The sequence below is a fragment of the Histomonas meleagridis genome, assembly GCF_020186115.1.
Source record: "Histomonas meleagridis strain 2922-C6/04-10x chromosome Unknown contig_7, whole genome shotgun sequence".
NCBI lineage: Eukaryota > Parabasalia > Tritrichomonadida > Dientamoebidae > Histomonas > Histomonas meleagridis.
Window position 1 is genome coordinate 105532 of NW_027150911.1, and position 24302 is coordinate 129833.

The 24302-nt window shown below is 30.0% G+C and overlaps 9 protein-coding genes across 9 annotated transcripts; 5 read left to right on the forward strand and 4 right to left on the reverse strand.

Moving 5' to 3' along the window:
• Positions 1-80: 80 nt before the first annotated feature.
• On the forward strand, positions 81-701 carry GO595_008728 (uncharacterized protein; the record flags this gene model as incomplete). The annotated part of the gene is made up of 1 exon (XM_067922334.1): positions 81-701. One exon carries the CDS (start codon positions 81-83, stop codon positions 699-701), a length of 621 nt encoding a protein of 206 aa, XP_067771089.1.
• A 1099-nt stretch (positions 702-1800) lies between these two features.
• Positions 1801-2478, reverse strand: GO595_008729 (uncharacterized protein; the record flags this gene model as incomplete). The annotated part of the gene is made up of 1 exon (XM_067922336.1): positions 1801-2478. One exon carries the CDS (start codon positions 2476-2478, stop codon positions 1801-1803), a length of 678 nt encoding a protein of 225 aa, XP_067771090.1.
• A 211-nt stretch (positions 2479-2689) lies between these two features.
• On the forward strand, positions 2690-3256 carry GO595_008730 (Myb-like DNA-binding domain containing protein; the record flags this gene model as incomplete). The annotated part of the gene is made up of 1 exon (XM_067922337.1): positions 2690-3256. The coding sequence occupies one exon, from the start codon at positions 2690-2692 to the stop codon at positions 3254-3256; it is 567 nt and encodes a 188-aa protein (XP_067771091.1).
• Positions 3257-3309: 53 nt separating this feature from the next.
• GO595_008731 (uncharacterized protein) lies at positions 3310-4158 on the forward strand (the record flags this gene model as incomplete). Its single annotated transcript, XM_067922338.1, has 1 exon — positions 3310-4158. The coding sequence occupies one exon, from the start codon at positions 3310-3312 to the stop codon at positions 4156-4158; it is 849 nt and encodes a 282-aa protein (XP_067771092.1).
• Positions 4159-4686: 528 nt separating this feature from the next.
• GO595_008732 (fimbrillin family protein) lies at positions 4687-6159 on the reverse strand (the record flags this gene model as incomplete). The annotated part of the gene is made up of 1 exon (XM_067922339.1): positions 4687-6159. One exon carries the CDS (start codon positions 6157-6159, stop codon positions 4687-4689), a length of 1473 nt encoding a protein of 490 aa, XP_067771093.1.
• A 2075-nt stretch (positions 6160-8234) lies between these two features.
• On the forward strand, positions 8235-11039 carry GO595_008733 (Kinesin motor domain containing protein; the record flags this gene model as incomplete). Its single annotated transcript, XM_067922340.1, has 1 exon — positions 8235-11039. The coding sequence occupies one exon, from the start codon at positions 8235-8237 to the stop codon at positions 11037-11039; it is 2805 nt and encodes a 934-aa protein (XP_067771094.1).
• Positions 11040-11502: 463 nt separating this feature from the next.
• On the reverse strand, positions 11503-12594 carry GO595_008734 (endoplasmic reticulum-Golgi intermediate compartment protein 3-like; the record flags this gene model as incomplete). Its single annotated transcript, XM_067922341.1, has 1 exon — positions 11503-12594. One exon carries the CDS (start codon positions 12592-12594, stop codon positions 11503-11505), a length of 1092 nt encoding a protein of 363 aa, XP_067771095.1.
• Positions 12595-13222: 628 nt separating this feature from the next.
• On the forward strand, positions 13223-14008 carry GO595_008735 (CAF1 family ribonuclease containing protein; the record flags this gene model as incomplete). The annotated part of the gene is made up of 1 exon (XM_067922342.1): positions 13223-14008. One exon carries the CDS (start codon positions 13223-13225, stop codon positions 14006-14008), a length of 786 nt encoding a protein of 261 aa, XP_067771096.1.
• Positions 14009-14727: 719 nt separating this feature from the next.
• Positions 14728-17534, reverse strand: GO595_008736 (AAA family ATPase; the record flags this gene model as incomplete). Its single annotated transcript, XM_067922343.1, has 2 exons — positions 14728-16660; positions 16966-17534. The coding sequence occupies 2 exons, from the start codon at positions 17532-17534 to the stop codon at positions 14728-14730; spliced, it is 2502 nt and encodes an 833-aa protein (XP_067771097.1).
• Between the last annotated feature and the right edge of the window lie 6768 nt (positions 17535-24302).

Here is a 24302-nt window from a genome sequence, read left to right on the forward strand (position 1 = left end):
TTAGTTGGAATATATTTGAACTGCTAAGGGTGCCCCAATTAATCGTACGTTAACTTTGCAAAGAACTTTGCATTGTTCACATGGACGAAATTCAGGAATTGCGCTTGGAGGCTCAAGCTTTATTCAATGACAAACACTACTACGAAGCATGCTCTGCCTATAGTGAGCTTCTTGAAAAGATATTCACACCTGAAACCCCATTAAGTTTGGAAGTTTGTCGCGATTTTACCAACTATGGAAAATGTTTAATCCTTTCAGCTGAATCAGATGAGGAAGAAGACGTTGATGCATCTTTAGAAATAGCTTGGGAAGTATTAGAAAATGCGCGCCATGGATATGACCTTATTGACCAAGACGGAAGCTATGACTCTGAACTCATAGAGGTACATGAACTCCTTGCTGAAGTTGCAACTAAGAACGGAAATATTGATGAAGCTCAAGATCAATACAAAATAGCAGCAGATATCGGATTATTAAATCCAAGTATATCATGGAGAATAACTTTAAATAATCTTTTTATGCGCTCTGTTATACTTAAAGCTGGCCGATTGCTTGTTCCAGCTCGAGATGCATTAGATGAAGCAATTAGATACATAGACGAACAACTTAAAAAAGTGGGTAAGGAACAAGACAAAACAGAGCTCCTCAAATTCAAAGAAGAAATGATCACACGTAAAGAGGAGCTTAAAGATGCAAAATAAACAACAAGCATAAAATCATTTTTTTCAAAATTTGTCATGACAAATTAGATGTGTGAAATCTTTCTAAACCCTTTGGACAGTTTAGATATCAAAAATATAATTTCACAATTCAAAGTTATAATATTGATTTTTGTATTACAAATGATATAAAATAACAAATTAAAGTCTCTTTAAAAGGATGTGTTCGGAGTTCTCTTCCTAATTTTAATATAAATTAATAAATATATATCCTAATAAGAGAGTAATAAAATCAAATCTAATATATTCGATATATTTGGGCGATTTCTTAATAATAAACAGACACACGAATCATCTTATCTTCTTGAAGATATGATTGAACATAATTTTATTGAACCAAGCATTGTAAAAAACAACCAAGTGCTTATTTTGTACATCATCTTAATAATAACGTCTAAAGATATATTAGTAATCCATTTAAGGGAATATGATTTTGTAAATTATGAAGAACTATCAAAGAATGATTAGGAATTACAAAAGAAATCATTTAAAGATAATCCAAATGAAATTGCAAAAATAAATCGAAATGATGAAATAGAAAAACTTTAAGAAATATCATCACAAACAAATTTTGATTTTAATCAAATATTTGAACCATCAATTTATCATAGATATTCATATATTAATAAAGAAAATGTTCATTAATTGATTACGCAGCATTTTTTGGATCAATTAAATGCTTTAAATATTTACTTATGAATGGCATATTTCAAAATAATATTTGAAAATTATTTTAAATATTTAGAACAGCACTTATTTATGCATCAGGGATTGGCTATACAGAAATTGTTAAATTACTTCTTGCGACTTAATTTTATTCATTTATTCATAATTTTTTGTTAACAATAAAATTCATAACCAAAATATAAATATTTGTAATAATTATCTCAGAATCCACAAAATATATTTTGGAATGAAACCAATGCAAATTTCATCAACACCAAAATCTTCACAGGTTATGTGTAATTACACATGAAATTTCATCTTTTAAAACATCTTGTAGAAAAAGTTTAGATTTTTAAGTGAAAGTATTATATAATATATATTTATTTATAAACAGATTATTAAGTGCTAATTAAAGTCATTTTTTCCGCTTCTTCTTTGTGTTTGATAGATATGCTATTCTTGCACTTGGGAGTTCTATCTTTTCCTTATGAGTCTGCTTTAAACTTTTGGTATTTTTAGCAGTTTTCATATTTTCAAGCTTTGCTTTGATTAAATTAATGTTCTTCTGTTCTTCTTGAAGACTTCGCAACGTTTGACGTTCCCTTTCATATTCTTCTCGAATAAGTGAACACTCTTTATAAAGTTCATATTCTGCTTGCTCTTGATAATATTGCATTTCTAATTGACTCATTTCTTGTGCTTTTTTCTCTTCATTGTGAGCATCTTTTTGTAAACTTTTAAGTATCTCCTTTTGCTCTAGTTCCTGAGATTTTAATAAGTCGTCTGCTTCTTGAAGTCTTTCTTGATAGTTTTGTTGAATTTTTTGAATTTGTTGTTGATATTCGAGATTTGCTTGTTCTAAAATTTTTTTTTCTTCTTCAATAGCTTCCAATGAGGCTATGAAGTTAGAAATTGCAAAGCGACGATTTGATAAAATATTCGCAGAGTCAATATCATATTGAATATATTGCAAATTTTGTTTTGCAAAAAGAATTAATTGAGGTCTACTAAATGAAACCCTATGACGATTTCTTGTGTTATTTTTGATTTCTTCACTTGAATAAATTGGTGAAGAATCAAAATTAACATTCATTCAATTCTTGCCAGAATTAAAACCTTTCAATTTAAGGACATTCAAATACGGTTAATTTTATTGGTAATGTCTTTTTGCTCCCATATATTTTGAAATAGAATTTGTGAGCATAACGATATATATTTCCTCCGATAAAAAACTTCACCATACAAAAGTAATTTTATCGTTTTCGTAAATTCAAGAAGTTAATTTGGCGGGTTTTTAAAAAAAGATGGCTTACCAAACAATCATACCAACTGCACAAAATATCCCAACTCAACTTATGAATTGGCTTCAAACATCACAAGCTGTATTACAAACCACTCCACAGCTTCCTAAGCCAGCAATTTCAAGAAGAAAGTTTTCACATGAAGAAGATGAAAAGTTAAAAAGCTTTGTTGATACTTATGGAGAAAATGATTGGAGGAATATAGCTTCTAGGATGGAAAACAGGAATGCTCGTCAATGTCGTGAAAGATGGAAACATTATCTTTCTCCAAATGTTTCGACAGGGCCATGGACTAATGCCGAAGATACGCTTCTTTTCGAAAAATACAGTGAATTTGGACCACAATGGGCAAGAATTGCCAAATTTTTCACCAACCGAACTGATATCAACGTAAAAAATCGCTGGATTAGTTTGAACGGGAAGTCACGAAAGCAAGTAAAATTGGAACAAGAGCGATCAAATGCTCAACAACCAGTTCAGTCATTGGAAACTCCTCAGCCAATCCCTACTCAGCCAGAACAAGAGCACTTGCAACAACAAGAACAAAGTCAACAGCAGTCCGGTCAATAAATGTACATTTCCAAACGATTTTAAAAGGTTTAAAAACGACCGTTAATCTATGTATGAAAACAAATGTACGGAATGAAGCATTGTTAAAAACAATTACTGATCTTGGGAAATTTCAATCTAAAACATTTCATCCAGCTCGTAGAGAAAAAAGTATTATTCAAGATGATACTGAACAATTAGCATTAACAGCTGAAACACTTCGCACATTGCAAGCGAAAAACTCTCATCTAAAGAAAAGCGTGAACTCAATTGAGAAAGAAATATCATATCTTCAAGAAATGATAGATCGCCATAAAAATTACATAAATCAAGTTATTGAAGAACATAATAAACATGTTTCCAGTCTCAAGCAGCAAATTAAAAACAGGCGTGAGCAAATTGAAAAAATAAATGATACTAAAGAACCCCCTACAATGAATCAAATTTACGCACTTATTAGGCAAATTCAAGTCGAAGGAATGGCAGCCAAGAGGAGGGCTGAAAGCGCGATGAAAATGCAAGATGTCAATTCGGTATTATCTGGAGAAAGACTTCGAAGATTTCATGATTATCTCCAACCAAAACCCACAGATAAAATTTTACAAGTCGACCCAAAGGTTCGAAAATCGTATATACGAATGGAGGAGAACGTGTTCAAGGTCTCCGAATTACAAACGCAACTCAAAAGCCTCAGGATATTTAACAAAAATTTAGAAAGGAAAATCATAGAACTTAACTCTAATTATGAAAATCTCCAGTCAAATGAGGCCGCTGTCCAAAAGGAAATTGCTAATAAGAAAGAAGAACTAAGAAACGAAATTACAATGAGAAGCGAAGAAATGGGAAAACTTGAATGGAAAATTGAATGCTTCGAAATTACAAAGGAAAATCTCAATTTGCAACATAATACAGTTCTGTACTAATGCTATACATTGTGTTATACAAAATACATTTAATGATGCTTTTTCTTTAAGCAACGATATATTGTATTAATATTTTAAAGAATTTTTATTTTGGGCAACTGAATTATTTTTTTTTTATTTCAAAGATTTTAGTGAAACCTAAAAATAGATAATAAACGTTCTCGTCAACTTTTTGTTTCGTCTTGACTTTTTGAGATATTTATCAATTTTTATGTTATTATCGGTTCCACTTTTTGAACAAAATTGAGATATCTCAAAAAGTTATTTTTCAGGCAAACCCAAATTTTTTTGTTTGATGGGAAACAACTACAAAAATCGAACAAAAGCAGAGCTTAGCCAAACATATCCTTTTTTGCTTACAAATTATGTGCAAGATTTAGAATCTCTTGAATAATTTATTTTTAATATGAGTGAAGATATCATTGCAATGAATTTGATAAATCATTTTTTCAAGCTTGAATTTGGTTCTTAATCAATTAATACCTCATCAATTCTATCACAAATGAATTATATTTTATTTATAGAGTTCTATGGGAATTCGAAGTTATTGTCTTCTTTAAAATCTTTTGCAAATGGATCTTCATCAACATGTGAAATATTTGAAACCACTGAAATATGATCAATAATTTCATTATCTTCCTCACTTAAGTTAATTGATTCGTTTTTAATTTTATTTTTTTGCATACGAATTATTATAACTAAAACGAAACAAATTATAACAATAAATACAACAACACAAATTATAACAATAATTATAATATTCATTTTGTCATTGCCATCGTTATAATTATCGTTGTGATTAACATTTATAAAATACATTGAGTAATATGTATAATATGTTGAATAATGAACAACACTGTAAACATAAAATATATATTCAGTGAACACGTAAATGTGCGACGAATTAACAAATGACATGAAAAACGTATTCGATGCAAATGAATCCTCAATTACAAGCGTCTTAGTAACAGAATGTATAAATGTTAAAGAATTTGTTAATGTTAAATTCGCAATATCACTATCCGAACTGAATGCACTCGTTTTTGTATATGTGTTACTTTTAGTGTATGTATTAGACTTAGTGTATGTGTTAGATTTAGTGTATGTGTTACTTAGCGTGAATGTGCTTGTTTCGCTAAATGTTTCTGTCTCTATGTTATCGACGTTGAATGTGAGGCTGTAAGAGTACCCGCTGTGCAGCTCATCAGTTCGATATGTTGCGTTGAAATATCGGCCATCATCGAAAAATGATAAAATAATATCATTTTCGAGTGTCTGTGGGAAGACAATGATTGAGTAAGTAATTTCAGTATATGTTTCATCGAATGAATAAGGACAATCCGTGATGCACCAATTCGATAGTACATCTCCAGTTGCCGTGGCAGTGCCTGTTGGTATGTTGAATACCCCATTGTGCCTCAGGCCACTAAGGTATATCGAAAAATTACGACTAGGTAATTTGGCAAAATGTAATTGTATTAGAAGCTTAGTCATAACATGTGTAAAGTTCAATTTTACTGTGGGTGATTCTGATGAGCCGGTTCCAACTGCATACATGAAATCGATGTTACTTTGGTTCAATTGAATACTAGTATCTGCTGATATAATTGTTGCTATTTCAGTCATCCACGGATAATAGGCAGTAAATGCAACTTCATCTGGAGTATTATAGTATATTTCTGTATAAGCTTTTAGAGGAGTGAATGCTGACCCATATGTGATGTAAGGAACATTAGCATAGGTTTCAGCTCCTGATGTACACGTTATACCAATTGTATCACCAGGCTCCCAAGTAATGTCAAATGCAAGAAGGATTCCTTCTGTGGAAAACCAGTCTTCAATTGAACAAGTTATATCTGGTATACCAGGTATCGACGGTTCAAGTTGAAGAAAATTTGAGTTTAACTTTAACGCAGTTCTTGAAGTCATTTCTGTTGTGTTATTCATAACTCCATTTGCCTTGCTAATTAACAAAGTAATCCCAAAGATAATAAAACTCATGGAACATTTTTGGGGCACTCCGGTAAAAACGGTTTCGTGATTAATAAAGTCCGTTTGAATGCCATTGACCAAATTTTAACGGTTTTAGGAACAAAATGTCAACAACAACTTCATCCAAAACCCCAGAATCTGACGCCAACATACAACAAGAACACAATCAACGCGAACAAGATTGGAAAGACTTTGAAATTCCGGAGATTCCTCCAATGGATGATTCAACAATTGAAGCAACATTATCGACCAAATATGATTTGAACACATTATTCCAAAAGATGCGATCAATTAACTAAAAATTATTATTAATATGGTTAGGTTGTACTTTTTATGGAAAACTATTTTTTTTTAGAATAAATGATTACGATAACTTTTGCCAAATATCGAACTTCTTAATTTTAAATGTGTATCACCTCTGCTAATATCTGACCTGAGTCAAAACAAAATAACAAATATATTATTCTTCATTTGAGTGTCTGATATGTAAAAAAAACAAAAAACTGGGTGAACCGTGAATCGAACACGGATCTATTGAGCCACAATCAACAATACTAACCACTATACCATTCACCCTTTCATTTATTTAAAATTATTATATATTAAATGCATCAAAATTATACCTCAAGAAATACCTTATATAAGCTCAAAATAAAAGCCACAAAAAATTTATTTGTACGCAACCCAATCTAAAGGCTCTTTGTATTTTTTCAAAAAAATAAAACAAAAAAACTGATTTTAATAAAAAAAAATGTGTCACAAATTTGTGCCTATATGTTTTGTTCCAATATTTTTGTTATAATATCTCTATATTTTTCTAGAATAAAAAAATATGCTCTATTTCCAATTTTTGAAGAAATGACTAATTCAATAAAACAGTTGTTAAACCCTGGTATCTCAAGAATTTTGTATGATTTTATTTCGTTGTAGAATATCCTATCCTGAAATTTTTGGGAATAAAGAAATATAGCATCTGTTTCGAAAAAAAGTTCTGCTTCATTTCCTTCCCAATCACGAACTTTTAGTGATGACTTGGGAAGAGTTTCTGCTTGAGTTTTATCACCTTCGTAAATTGCATAAAGTGGGCCCATTTCAATAATTTTTTTATGATTTTCTTGATTTTCTCGTAGATACCTTTGAATTGATTTAGGCGATGAAAAATTGCTGATTTCAACTTTGTTACTACTTCCTGCACAGCAACCACAAAATGAACCCATTTTTGGTTTGTGCTTTGTTTAACACGATAGCGCCGATAAATAGTTGTAAAACGACCGTTATATCACTTAATTTTGTGAAAAAATGATTTGAAAACCTTTTCTTCGCAAAAGCATCTGCGGGTGGTGCGACAAACATTGAAGAGTTGATTATGCAATTTTTGAGTAGAGTACTACAAAAAGGCAAATAAAAGCAATTAAAGATTCAATATTTCATGATTAAACACTATTTTTCAAACTAATTCATTTATTTATGCTATTATTTTACATACTTTGTAAAACTATATCTGAAGAATTAATAATGTGATTCATAAACCAATATGTTGCATGATTTGTATATTGCCTTATAAAAAAGATTAATAAAATTACTTCTTTTAATTAAAAATATTGTTTTAAATTTATTTTATATCTGTCGTAAGAAAAATAAATTATGTTACTTTTAATGAAAAGAACCAAGTTTTCATACCAAAGTGAAGAAAAATTTAATTCAAAAAATATTCAAGAAAGAATTTTCAAGTCAATCTTCCAGATTTTATGTTACATGCCATTTAAGAAATCGGATTTTAATTTTTTTTTTTTCTTCATTAATATTTAAGTTTAGAATTGATAAAGCTGATTGAGACAAAAGGAATTTTATCAATTTCAGTGATTTCAATGTAACCATTTGATGCTAATATAAAATCCAAGACTTCGTATTTAAAAATCATGATTAAAAACATTTAGACCAAAGAACAAAAAACTGTTTCACACAAAATTGAAAACCTTATTTGCAGTTTTTATATGATCATTAGGGGTTTAATTTCAATTAATTTTTTTGTTTCCTAAAATTAAACGTCCGTTAAACCAACGTACGTTTAGATTTCATTTTTCATGAGCTCAATCAAGGTGGCAATACGTGTTAAGCCTTCAGCAAGCCATCTAAAAGTATGGGACATTAATGAAAATGAAAACAAAATTTCATTAGCTAATAATGGAACAATATTTCAATTTAATAAAGTATATGTTCCTTCTACAACTACTGAAAAAATATACTCTGAGATGGCCAGTGATATTGTTAATGGTGTTATGAATGGTACAAATGGTACAATCTTTGCATATGGTTCTACTGGATCTGGAAAAACATTTACAATAATGGGTGATGCACAAAATCCTGGAATTGTTCCTCTTGCTATAGATCATATCTTTAATTATATTGACGATCATCCAGAACGAAGTTTCATTGTTAACTTATCCTACTTTGAAATATATAATGAAAAAATCAAAGATTTGCTTAAAGAAAATTCGATTGCTGATTCCAGAATAAATTATTCCAAGCAAGTATTTAAATCTTCACATTCACTGATTCAAGCTATTCTGATGGCAGAATCAAATCGATCTACAGGTTCAACTTTAATGAATGAACACAGTAGTCGCTCGCATGCCATTGTCCGTCTTGAAGTTAAATCATATAACAAGAAAGTAGGAGATGGAATTGAACTCCGATCTGTTCTTAATCTTGTTGATTTAGCAGGTAGTGAATGTCAAAAAAATACAAATGCTGAGGGCGATCGCCAACACGAAGCATCTATGATTAACAAATCACTTCTTGCGCTTTCTAAATTAATTGATGCTCTTCAAAATGGAAAAGCAATTGCTGTTTATCGTGAATCAAAGCTTACTCTTTATCTTCGTGATTCCATTGGAGGAAATGCACAAACCACTATTATTTGTGCGATTAGTGGTGAAAATGATCAACGTAGCACATCTGAATATACTCTTAGATTTGCTTCCAAAGCAATGAAAATCAAGAACCAGCCAAAGGTTAATGAAATTAAGACAGAAAAAGCCAAAATCGAAGAACTTATTCGAGAAAATAATCATCTTAAAGAACAGCTTTCTCAATATGAAAGTGCAAGTATGAAGTCAACACGTAATACAGAGATTGACTTTACATATCTCTCGCCTAAAAAGCAACGATCAACCAATCGTAAACGTAGTAATTCATATAGTTCAGGGGAATCATCACCAATTAAAATTGCCAATTCTACATCCAATGAACAAATTTCATCACAATCAAGTTCCGATAGTGAAGATACAACATTATTATTACCAAAGAAGATTTTAACTCGGAAAACAAATCCAGCAAAGATATTCAATAGTCTTTCAGCAACTCCATCGCCAAATAATGATATCAAAGAAGACGAAGAAATTTCATCAGAGTATGAACCAATTCTTCCTAAGAAGAAGAAAACAATTCCACAAATTAATTTGCCGCCAATTGACCAGTATTATGATCAAGACGATGAAGAAGCTGATCGACAAGCTGAAACATTATCAAGAACAATCATTGAAAATAGCATCCACAGCGGTTTTATTGATTTACCACTTAAAAAGAAGCCAAACAACAAAGAAATTGAACGTCTTAAGAAAGAAATTGAAGAACTTAAACTTCAAAATGAGAAATTAATTGAAGAAAAAGAAGATCTTGAAACACAATTAGAATCATTAGACAATGATTTCACAATGGAACAAACAACACTTTTAGACAAGATCAAAATTCTTGAGAAACAAAACAATTTTAATGGCGTTTCATTAACTTCTAATATTGATTACAAAGGAAAACTTCTTGAACTTGAAGAAACAATCGAAAAGTTAACTAATGAAAATTCGGAAATTAAATTGAAACTTCTAAGAAGAGAAGCCGAAGTTAAAGGCGCATTAATTACACAGAAATTTACCAAAGATAAACTTGCGCAAAAAGATTCGACGATTGTTCAACTTGGTGAACGAATTACTTCTCAACGAGAACAATTAGGCGAATGCCAAAAAGAACTTGAAGAAATGAAAAAGCGAAACGAAGAATTAACGAACAAATATTGTAATTTAGAACAAAGTTATTTGTCACAAGAAGAAATTATTATTCAACAAAACGAAGAAAAAATGTTACTTCAAAAGACATCTAAAGAAAATCATAAAAATTATTGCGATGTATACACTGAAACAGATTTAAAGAGTACTGAAATCGATGGAATTAATGATAATTTATCGATATTAAGGAAGAAATTAATGAAAGAAACAGAAGTTTCAAATCAAACAAATGACTTTAGGAAACTTCAAAGTTCAATGATTCAAAGATTAAAAGAAAGACAAAACATTTTCACGGGTAAATCTTCATTAATTCATCAAAATACTGAAGGCGAAAATGTGCAAAAAGTTTTTCATGTTCAACAAAGAGGTATTTTATGTCAATCGAACTTGTTAAAAGATACAACAAATAAAATATTAAAAATTGCAAGTTCAACAAAACCGAAATTTTCTATTAGTAAATTCGACGTTTATACAACTGATCCAATCGATGAAGAAAACGAAGTCGATAAAGTAAATTTGGGTCAGTTAAGTTGGCAGCCACTGTATGATATTGTTCTCGAAAGTTCGGAATCTCAAATTATTGATATTTATAATAATTATGAAGAAAAAGAAGAAGAAACTCAAACAATTGATGAAATTGTTGATGAAGATGAATACGAAACAGAAGAAGAAGAAGAAATTGATGATGAAAATGAAGTTATGGAAAAAAGTGAAAGAAATATTGAAAACAAAAATAGAAATAATATGATAGAATTCTTATACGTGATCAACTTTGGTTTGTTGTTTGTACTTTGGATTGTGCAATTCGGCTTTTCAGAAAAATTATAATATATTATTAATAAAACTTTTTAATGTTTTACTTCATTTTTCTTTTTATGTGTTCATGAACCTTCAAAATTTGTAGTTTGCTGGATGTTGTTAGGACGCTCATTCCAAAGCATTAGATCATTAATACAACATACCTAGATCTAAATTTATAATAAAATACTCCATTGCTTTTTTTGACTTTTTGATGAGTTTACACAACCCAAAAATCGGAATGAGTTTACAGAAGTTCGGTCATTCACACTTCTGACTTTCTTGGTGCTTTTTAATTTAAATATTTAAGTAGCTGAAAAACAAGTGAAAATGTTACTCTGAATTTCGGTGTATTAAAAAAGAAATTCATCATTTTAAAATGATCTTTGAAGAAATTCTTATCAGAGAAATAACAAATTTTTAACATTTTTGATTAAAATTTGAAAAATTAAATAAAGAAAAATGTGTAAATTTTTATTAATTAATTGATAATTTATTCACTGATTGCAGCCTTTTGTTTCCTTTTCTTTTCCGAATAATAAAATATAGTATCTAACAATCTAAACAATCCTAAAACACCACCAATAACAGTTAATAATCTTGTAGCCAAATGAAGAACAGGTTCTCTTTCTTTATACTCATATACTGATATTGGTGAAATATCATATCTGAAATATACTCCAGGCATTAATGTCGGATGATCATACAACGAATATCTGGATGCCGAATATTTACGGTTAGAGATGTCTAACGTATAAACCGCGCGCCAAGCTTTTGACTGGTTTTGAATGTTTACGAAACCGTCGAGAACCGGCGATGGGTCACTTGGGCCCTCAACAAAGACGCCAAGGTGATTGATGATGTGTGAGAGGTTGAGGGATGAGCTTGGGACGCCAAAAACATTCATGTCATGTACGTGCCAGCCTTCTCTCGAAAATGGAAGTCCAGGAGCAATATGAAATTCACCAGCAACTCGAATAACTTTAAATACTGAATATACATTGCACCCTTCACCTTCCATCGATTTTATCTGCGTTTGAAAGTCGCTGCATTGTGGAATTCTGGAAATTTCGGGTTGAACATTATTTTCTCTGTAAAAATTAATAACATCTTTACATGAACGACAACAAGAATTAGGTGCTACATTCGGTTCGCACGGAAAACATTCAGATGATATTGATGTGTTGAGAAAATTTTTATCTAATTTTGTTAATGGACGACCATCTTTTGATAGTCTTTGTAAATCTAATTTAATCCTATTCAGGGGAATTGGAAGTTGTGTGAAACTATCAATAACATCTAAATGAAGAAGATAACATGGAACATGTGGAAATGTGATGTTGAGCATTACATCTATATGAGGTTGAATTTCCGGGTTAATTGTAATGCCGTCTTTACCTGTAGGACGGTATCCTGTAATTAAAAAGTTTTGACGAGTTCTTGGCTGTAAAAATGAATGAATTTCTATATACGAAAGAATTATCGTAGATAATATTGAAAGTATAGAAAGAATCCCCCCAATCGGTGTTCCAACTCGATATTCGTTATCTAATTTTGGAAACACATCGAACTTTCGAAGAGACATTTTAACCTAACAGAGTTAGTCAAATCATGATTATTCTATCACAAGATTGTACCCAAAATTGTTTTTTTTACAAAACCCAAAAAAATTATCACAGCCGTCCAAGTGTTCGTTGATATATCTATCAATGAATATATTCATCTTTATAGAGATGTGGAAAATGGGTTAGGTACCTAACCGTAAATTCTATCGGAGGGTACCATTCGATAGGGTACCACCTTTTTTATGCATGCTCTATCGTTGTCAAAATGGGTACCCCAACGTTTTGTGACGGTTTTTGGGTACCCAGAGTTTTCATATCATAATTTTTTGTTTGAATGGTTTACAATGTATGATTGTTAGGTTTATCTCCAAAAATTGCCAGGCAGTTTTTTGGCGGCAAAAATTCAATAATATAAGCATAGGTAAGCATCAAAAATCATTGTTATTATCCCAATCGTATATTAATTATGAAATATTTAATTCAATCTGCATAAAATCATCAAAAGTGAACGTTTATCGTATTTAATAAGTTTACTTAATATAATTTTCAATTAATATTTAGTCGGAACTCCTTACAAACGGTCGATTTTCACTTTTTGAACCATTGCTGCGGTTATAAAACTGACAAGATAGCAATCCCATTAGTTAGATGTCTGACGAACTCATTATAAGGGAAGTTTGGAGTCATAACCTAGAACAAGAAATGGCTATAATTGCCGATCTAATAAATGATTATCCATATGTTGGTATGGATACAGAATTTCCTGGTGTAATTGCACATCCATTTGGGCAGTTTCAGTCACAAGAAGCATTTCAATATACTCTAATGAGAATTAATGTTGATTACCTAAAAATTATTCAAATTGGAATTAGCTTAGGAGATGCCAAAGGAAATTTCCCATCTCCTTGTTGCTGCTGGCAATTTAATTTTAAATTTAATCTAGATGAAGACATGTTTACCACACCAGCCATTGATCTACTTCAGCAATCTGGAATTGATTTCAGCAAATTCAATACAGATGGAATCAACGTCTACGAGTTTTCTCAACTTCTTTACACTTCTGGACTTGTAATGAACGACGACGTCACATTTGTAACCTTTCACAGTAGTTCTGATTTCGGTTATTTATTCAAGATGTTATCATGCAAACCACTTCCAAGCGATCTAAAGACATTTATGAACAGTCTTTGCGTATATTTCCCACATTTTTACGACCTTAAGTTGATGGCTAATGATATCGAACAAATATCTACTGGTGGTCTCCAAGGCCTTGCAAACGAATTAAATGTTCTTCGTGTCGGCCCGCAACATCAGGCAGGGTCAGATGCTCTTATAACACTTAAAACGTTCACTGCGCTTGTGAATAAGTTCTTCAATGGTAATCTCCAGAACAAAGCGTTTGAGAACAAGTTGTTTGGACTTGTTGAGGAATAATAAATCTATTTTATTTTTCGAGTTTTTCATTATGTATAATATTATATGCTTATATTATGTTATTCATCTTCTGAGTTATGAAATCTAATTTTGCTTAATAAAGATAATTTAAAAAAAATTATTCAGAAGCTGTCTTCTAAAAATAAAGTGGCTGCAGAAAGGTTTCCCAAACACTTGAGTTTTTAAATATAAATCCGATGGTTTTTCATTCATTCGATTTTATCGATGGGAAACCTTTCTGCAGCCACTTTATTTTGTATTACATATTATATAGACTGCAGTGAAAAACATGAAGACAGACACCTTATTATAACCCACGTCTACAATGAAGCATTATTCATAGAGAACATACTTAGTAATAGATATTTAATAAATTTTTTTTCGATTTAATTTTGTAATTTCCGCAATATTCCTATTTTTCACTCACTTCACTCAGGAGAACGTTAACAGTATTTTTTTTTCCCCTCCCAATTTTCTTTTCATATTTTTGGGACGAAACATATGTTAAAATTTCTATTTACTAACAAATTATATAACTTATTTTGTATTTAAAATTTTGTTATCGGTCTACAAGTTTTTCACGTCAGTCTATAAATAAACAATTTCTTTACCATTAATTGATTCATTTAAAATAATTTTATTTATTAAAGCATTTTTAACTTTATTAAAATCAATACTAAATTTTTATTTGTTTGTTACATATAAATAAAATATTTTAATTATTTTCTATATTTACTGATAATTACATTAAAATGTTCGAATCCAATTTTATCATCTCCCTGCTTCAAAGCTATCAATGCTGCCTCACGACACAAGTTATCTATTTCAGCACCAGTTATTCCTATTTTCAACAACTCACAAACCTTATCACATAACTCATTATTCTCAATCGGCATATTCTTAGTACACACTTTAAAAATATCTTTGATATCCATTAAGTTTTGTGTTGGTTTCACTTCGATTAATATATCGAATCTTCCAGGTCTACATAATGCTTCATCCAAAGCTTCGACTCTATTTGTCGCGGCTATAACTATTACGTCTTCCAAATTCGTAATTCCGTCCATTTCGTTTAAGAAAGTTGATAAAACTCTTTCTGTGACTCCGGTCGAATTACCTCTTTTGCCGACCATTGCATCAATTTCATCGATAAATATAATCGATGGCTTTTTTTGATTGGCTAAGACAAACAATTCTCTAATGATTCGTTCTGATTCACCTAAATACATTTGATAGATCGATGCGCCTGATATAGAAAAAAAGGATGATGATAACGTTGTTGCTATAGCTCTCGCTATCATTGTCTTACCACAGCCTGGTGGACCATATAATAATATGCCTTTCGGTGGCTTAATCCCAATTTCTTTTAATTCAGTCGATCGGATTAATGGCCATTCAATGGATTCGCGAATTAATTGCTTCGTTGATGATAACCCACCAATGTCTTCCCAATTTGTTTGTTTAATTGTGCCTTTGATGATATTATTTGATTGATTAATTGCGAAATTGACTTCGGTGTTATCATTTTGACTTAAACGAAGAATTTGTTCTGTAGTTAAACCATTTGTTAATTCGATTACTCGTTGTGAAAAGTTTTTATTAAATATATACTTAAGATCTGTTATTGATAATGGTGGTAATAACATATAAAATGATAATCGCTTGGATGACAAAAGAAATGAATGAATTGGATCTTTAGAAAGTGTTGTCATTATATAAAATACTTGTGTTGATGAATCAATCAAATTAGAAAGTTGCGCTACAAGACGTTTCTCAAATGGAGTATCATTGCCAAGCAAATGGATATCAAAATTACGTAATAATACAATAGTTTTTGGAGGTGGAATACGTGTTAATATAGGAAAAGTGACATCTGACGATGAAAAATTTTCGGCATCAATTTCGTAATATTTTAAAGATAATTTGTCACATAAACATTTAACTAAAAAACTACGACCACTATTCGAGGAGCCACATAAAATACAACCTTTTGGATGAATGTTTACTGTAGTTTTTGCCTTTTGATTTGATCCAAATAATGTGGGTTGAGGAATCGTGGAGGAATTAAACATGGAATAGGTGACATACTTAGTAAGCTTGTCAAGAGATGCAGTAAATGAAGGATAATAGATAGGATTGGAAGCATACGGTGAATGAATATAATTAATCTTGGTAGTTGGTGATAAAGTAAAAAATTTAATTTGACGAAGAGAAGAATTGAGTTCGATTTGGATAACTTCTTTGGTGATGATTGGAACAGTAATAATTGTACCATTGATAAAAGCAACATGTTGAGTTCGAAGAAAATTGGAAAGATGACGTTCTATATGAGTCCATTCTGGGTATGTAAATTTATGATTAATAAGAGTAACATTGAGATTAGAACATTGAACTATTTCTTTCGGATCAATAATAGATATAAATGTTCCATCTTGAAGTTCAGCAAATTGACGAGATTTTATAAAGCTAACTGAAGGAAGTTGAACATTTGAAGAAATATCAGATGATTCTGTAAAAACTTGTTCATCAGGTAAAAGTTCAGCTGAATAAAAATTACCTGATCGATCTCGAACAACTGCAAGTGTTCCCCATTTTGATTCAAGAGCTTCAGCTGTAAAGAACCCGATTTTGCAGAAGTTCATGTGTTTGTTTCTTGTAAGGGCACCCTAGATCCGTGTGAAAAAAAAAACTCCGGCCCGGGGAGTCGAACCCCGCTCGCACGGATGAGAACCGTATATCCTAACCGATGAACGAGGCCGGAAGACATTTATTTTTTAAACAATTATTATTTGAATAATAAAAAATGGATTATTTGATTTCAAATAAATCACTATTTGATCATAAATAAGTCACATTGCTGTACTTATCATTGCAAACGAATAGAAGATTATTTTTTTTTGATTAGGAAATTATTTTGAAAAATCAGATATTTACTTAGGAAGCCAACTTATAAGAACATTCTAAGTTGATTGTCTAGTTTCTTATAGAAGATGAGTCCTAAAACAAGTAAAACCTGGAAACAAACAAAAAAGATTACTGATCTAATGAGAGATGTGTTTTTGATATTTCCGAAAGTATCTTGTACTCTTTGATATGAGTTCTTAACCCATCCTTCTTGAGCATTTCCGGATGTTGTAGCAAGTTCTCTTAATGAATCGATAAGTTGTGCCTTAAAAAGAGCCATATCATTAATAATTTGTTGCTTTGCCCCCTCAACGATACTACTTACAGCATCTCTTGTTGCAGTAAATTCTTGTCTCATTGAGTTAAAATCTTTTCTAAGGACGGCATCTGCAATTTCAACTCTTTCAAGAATTTCATTAATTTTTGATCCAATTTCAGTTTCAACTTCTTCAGCGGTAACACTCTTATCAACCTGACGAGCTAATTCTGCGAGTGACCAAAGTATTGCTTGTTCTTCCTTTGCTACAGAATGATCACCTTTTAATTGTTCCTTGTATTTATTTACTATTGATTCGAATTTTCTTGAAGCTGCAAAAGAGAAAAGAAATAAGACTCCAATCATTAGTAGGATCTAACCTCCACCGGACATGTTATGTGAAATGTTTTATCTTGTTTGGCCAAATAAAGGACTGGGACTTATGTACATTTTCCATTACTGGGATAAATCAATTGTTTTAACAAAAAATATCATGTTTTTTTGGAAAAATTTTTATTTAAACAATTAATAATTTTAAAACACTTTTTTCTTTCAAAACTTGCTGAGATGTAAACTCAAGTTATTTTCATTTAAATTAAAAATAATTTCTCGATTTCAATAATTTCATTTGGAACAATTCGTAAGGATAATAAACTTAATGGATGAGGAGGAATGAAGAATTTACTAAAATAAAACGAAATTGTATAAAAAAAAAAAATAACATTTTTATTATTCTTTTGAGTCGATTAATTGTATAAATCTATTCTTTAAATCTATTTCCTTCAAATGACAGCTCCACAATCTTTCTATTAATTCATCGTCGCTTAATTTCTCTATATTTAATATTTTGTTCTCATTTTCATCACTAATTTCCACAACTCCTGTTATCGTAACTATACCTGGTCCAATCACGAAAATTGTTGCGTTCATATTTTTTGAGATAACAAATTCCATTACTTGGTCATTATTATTCTCGAACAACACTAAAGGCAAAGGTGTTCTAATATGTTTTTTCTCATTATCATTTTTCAACCCATCATAAAGCGTTGTTACTAAAGTTGGTCTATTTCTATCCCAACCATCGATATGAGCCTTTATTAATTTAATTCTTTTAATATTATCATTAAATTCAGGAGTAATACTTTCATCTTGTTTTACTTTATAAATGATTTGATTATTTTCTTCATTATTTTGTTCTTCTTCTTCTTCTTCATTGTTTATATTATTCTCCATTTGCATTCTTAAATCATTTAAGTTTGGTATAATTCGATGTAATTTAATATGATGAATATCGCCAATTAAATCTAATAAATCATATTGACATAATGGACATTTGGTATGACCTATAATCCATTGCTGTAAACATGAAGTATGATAACAATGTTTACATGGTAATCGTTTCGCTTCCCCTATTAACATTTGCCCTCGACATATAATACAATTATCTTCATTCATTAAATCTTCGATTGTTGCATTTGGGAGTTTTTCTTCGAGGACTTTTGTTAACTTTTTCCATTTGATATACGTGGAAATTGTGTTTAATATTGTAAATAATAAATAAATGGACTCAACTAAACATAAAGATAAAACTAATATATTTAATTTATAGGCAAATATAAAACGTAAAATGAAAATTAATAACTGGAAAAAAATATCACGAATAAAATCTAGTCGAATACTTTCATAACTTTGGCCAAAGTTCGCAATGTCTAAAAATATAATGACATGCTTAAAGAAATCTGATAGAAATGTGTTGGAGGATTGGATGTTTTCTAAAAAAAGATAAAAATTATATGGAGTAGGTTGCTCCATGCAAAATTTGTAAAATCCAAATGATGAGTAAAGTGATAAGAAAAAGAGAATAACTTGAAAAATAAATAGTTTGGCATGTGAGGTAATTGAGTAATACTGTTTTCCTAGTGAAAAATTATTTACTTTGGAACTAATGATAATGGAAAAATATCGGAATCCAAAACAAAGGCCAATATAAAATAATACTGATGCATTACAATCAAGGTTGAGAAAGAACATTGGATATAAAAGATCAAGTAAAATGAATTTTGTTTCATCATTAGCTTCTCGAAGTTGAGGTGGAGTTAAATTACCAAGGAAAAATTTTGTTGATCCGCAAATTAACTCTATTGATAGTGATAGTAATAAATTCAAGAATAAAAATTGATTAAATTTTGAATCAAAAAATGAAATAAATGCATTAAAAATATCACGAGTTGACATGTAGCTTATGACCATTGTTGAAATAAAAATTGAAATCGAAATTAGTGTATAAATTGGATTTATTAGCTTCATTTTATTTGGGGTGTCCTTTTACGAACGTTAATCCGTAATTACACATAACATATCCTCATAAAGGAAATGGACAATGAATTTGCATTTTATATTGAATGTCTAGAAAATATCACATCAAGTGACGAAATGACAAGAAGTAAAGCAACAGAATTTGTTCAACATATATATTCTACAGATGTATTTAAAATAATCGAATATTCAATAAGAATTATTCAATCAGATGAAATATTTAGTATTAACGTTATCATGCAATCTCTTATTTTAATTCAACGAATTTTCAAGCCAACACGTGCACAAACAAAAAATTTATTAATGAATCGTTGGAATACGAATTTAAAACAAGAAATGCGAGATGGAATCAAATCATCTGTGATACGTGGGTTATTTTATGAAAATTTAAGTATTCGACAAACGGCAGCTTATTGTTTTTCTTTAATATATTTTCTTGATGAAAAAAATGGTTTTCGAGAAGAAGTTTTAGGTATTTTAACTGAGCCATTTGGTAATCCGAGCTATGGTTTACATGCCACAATGGGATGTTTTTATGCGATAAATGAATTAGTTCAAGCAAATCTCATCAGTAGGAAAACACCATACCATGAATTAGCCACCAAGCGCATCTCCGAAACTTTTGTTTCTCTTTTACAAGAGCCAAATCTTTTACCGGAGAATGAATTTATTTTATTAATTGACATTTTTGCCAATATTTTCCTTATCTTTGGTGACATGTTTCAAAGCTCCAATAATCTTTCCTTGTTAGTTCAATTAATTAATCAAAAAATGGGGCAATTTCAAGCCCCACCACATCATACAGTTTTCTATCGTTTATTGTATTCAATTTTCGAACGTTTTTATATAGACGTAGGACCAACTATGGGAATTATCTTTAATATTACTGCGTCATCATTACAATGTGGGAATCCAGATCTTATTATTCCATGTTTAACCTTTTTGGATAATGTTAGTAAATATGAAAACAAAATTCAACAAAATCATAAAGATATATATGATTCGATAGCTTTCACAGAAAAGTCTTTTAATATATTATCACAATTTCTTGTTGAGATAATTCAAGCAAATAGTAATCCCGAACCTAATGAAGATGAATTTAATGGAACTGGTTTAAGCTCAATTGCAGCTAATAGTTTTAAGAACATTAGTACTTTATGTGATAACTCATTAAGTTTTATCTGTAATTTCTTCGAATCGAATTATAATAATCCAGATTTTAGTATTCGTAACACTTCAGTTTTGTTATTACTTGCATTATTAGATAATAATTCGAAAGGTTATGTCAATCGATTACAATTTTTTCAAATTCATTTCGAAGCAATCTTAAATATGGTTAATGATCCGAATATAGTAATTCAAGATTCAGTTATATTTATCTTACGAAAACTCATAAATGAATTCGTTGAGTTTCGAAATCCCGAAATATTAAAAATGATAATATTTACTTTAAAAGAACATCAAAATCAAGAAATACTTTTAATAAGGACGTGTGAATTTATTTGTGAATATTCGAACATATGTAAACGGATTAAAGAGTATTGTGATGATTTCTTTTATAATGAATGTTTAATACTTGAGTTAAACATATTTTATCGAAATGATCAAATAAATGAAAATGTTGTCTCTAATTCATGTGAATGTCTTGTTTCTTTAATCGAAGTTGCACCTGATGAACGAATGAATCAATTAGCTGAGTTATTACGCTCAATGATTGATCAAATAAATCAAATCATTCAAGCAAGTTCACAAGTGCTCGACAAACATATTCCACATTTATTAATACGTTTTCGATGTATAATAATATATGGAATATCGAAACGATTAAAAGAGAAAATCAAATTCATCGGTAATGATTTGATTCAATGTTTAATAAATTGTTTATCTATACATAGTACCATTATACATGAAGAAGCTCAATCAGCTTTAGCTTATGTAATCGATGGTATTGGAGTTGATGTTTTTAATCGCGCACAAGAAATCGTGAGACTTTTAATAGATTCACAAAACTCTGGCGCGCCAAGTTTAATAGTTTTGAGTGCAATCGTATTCCAACATTTGTTTAAAGCTTTGCCAGGGAAAATTCCTTTGGAAGTTTGTAAACAAATCATCGATAAGTTCGGAGTGAATTTGCATAATTCCATTTTATCAATAGAACAAAAATTTTATATTCTGGATGCTATCGGTGAAATGATATCTTCGATTGGATCTGATGGGCTTCAATTATTCGACGTGTACTTGTTGGAATTGAATGGCGTACAAAATATTGAGCTGGATATTAGAAATAGAAACGATTTCGAAATCGCTTCGCCTTTGTTCCATTCTTTGGTCCACGGTTATAAGTGTATCGTTTCGGTTGCTATGAATAATGAATACATTGAAAAAGTGGTGAAAAGTTATAAACAAATAACCGGCGCATTCAAAAAAATTTCCGATTTTAAGAAAGCTATAAATGATGTTGTGTTACAGGACATATTGGAATTCTTGGAGTTGGTGTTAAGTAATCCTGGGTTTGCGATGAGAATTAATCAACATCTAACATATAAAGCAATTGCCGATATTTTGGATTATTGCTTGTCAACATTTAAAGATTCAGAAATTGCATTTAGAATTGAAAATATAAAGAAAATTTTACCAAATGCATAAAAAAAATAGATAATAAATCCTTTATTCTACTTAAGTAGTTTTAATTTTTTTTTAAATCATTTTCATGTCCGTGAAATAAATGTGAAAATAAACAAAAATTTTAATGTTGTTGCAATAGCAATAAAAACAAAAAGTTTAAGTTCGACTTTTTTATCAATTCCTTTTTGATTAGCATGTAAATTATATATATCTTTTTTACATTACATTTTATTAAACATTAGTATTATACTCTGTTTATATAATTTATACATCCATACACATATTCTATTAAAAAGAATTTGGATTCAATCTATATAATTACTAAATAAATATATTTCGAAACCGATTTTCTTTATTTTAACTTTTAGGCTTTTTTCAATGGATTTTAATCGTATTTTTTGATTGTAAACAACATTATTTCAATAAATAAAGATAATTACAAAATATAAACCCAAGAATAGAGCTGAGATACAACATTAATTATAATTTTGCATTATAGAAAAATTCTAAAATTTGGATTTCAAATGACTAGAACTTTATAAATAACTAATAAAAATCAAAAACAGCTAAATACTTATTTATATATTAGAATTTGTAATAATGTAATAGAACGATTTTTTCATTATTTTAATATAAAATTTAATTGTCTGTCATATTTTATCAAAAATTTTAATATTTCAATAAATAATAAGTACATCATTATGTAGAGATATTGTATATTTTTAATCGTAAGTATTACATTCAACCACCGAGATTTCTTGGGAAAAAATAAATTTCCGAGGAGACCGTTTAGACCGATCCTCTAAATATATTTTTTGTTAAAGGGGTAATAGTTGCAATCCCTTTGGCAATTTTTCCTATAGTACTTACAGGTCCAGGTAGTTTTCCGATTAAAAGTATTTTACTTATATTTTCAGCAACCGGTTTCATCTCATTATTGATAACATTCCCTACTAAACCGGTTCAAATAATCCGACATTACGATAGATTGAAAATTGACATGAATTTTTGTAAACTTGTTAAAATTGACAATGAGATTAATGTCGAAATAGTTTCTAAAATCTCTTATATGTTCTTGTTTATATATTTATATATTTCATGCAACTTTTTAGTTCTCTAAGGAGGTAATCATCTTGTCTTCTTCTTAATGAGGTAAACCATCTGTTTTTACACTGTAAATGATCTCTTTCATCAGCATACTTTGAAGTTATTTTCCAATGGTGACCATGAGAACGCACTAATTTATATAAGAGATCATCTTCTTCTTGTGTCCATAGTTTCCTTGTTCTTGTTTTACTCATAGCTTTATATTCACCTGTCATATCTAAAAATCGGAAAATTGATAACCCATCCATTTCCAAACACAGTTCTAAACGTTCACGAAATCTCAAACAAAGTTTGTTAATTAGGTCCGACGATAAATTATCCCAAATTTTTTTGATGACATCTATCAACTCGTCCTTGGTTTGTGGGTTCGCCTCGGTAACAGCTCTTTTCATGATAGCCCATAGTAGATCTATCGGATCGAGATCTGGAGAATTGGCGGGCCAATCAGCAATTACATCCATAAATCTTTCCAACCAATCCATTGTTGCAGCAGAAGTATGCGAGCGTGCTCCGTCCTGCATGAATAACCATCCATATTCACCATATTTTTTGTTCATTTCTTCGATGAATCCAGACTCAAGAATATTCAAAATATAAGTATCAGAATCCACAGAACCATCAATAATTACCAAATTGCTTTTAATATCAACAGATTTAACACCAAAAATCATTACAGAAACAGGAAATTACGTTTCATTAATTACTGAGTTTTTTGTAAAATCACCTTTTCGAATCCAGACCCATCGGTTATCATTCCCAAGGACAAACCTGGATTCATCTGAAAAGGCAATTTTGTCAAGATAAAAATCTTCATTCAACATTCTTTGGCAATATTTTTTACGATTATGTATTTGCTTTTCTGTCAAATCTTGTTGATGTTTTGGTGGTTTAAAATGAAAATTCATATCATTTCTGAGTTTTGAAATATATTGTGGTGTTACTGATATACCAAAATTATATTTAACACATTCTGACAACACTCTTGAAGGCTGTGCTGCATCTAGTAATGTATTAATTTCAATAAATTTTTTAATATCTTCTGTAATTTTTGGTTTAGCACCTCTTTTTACTGGTGATGGTATTTTA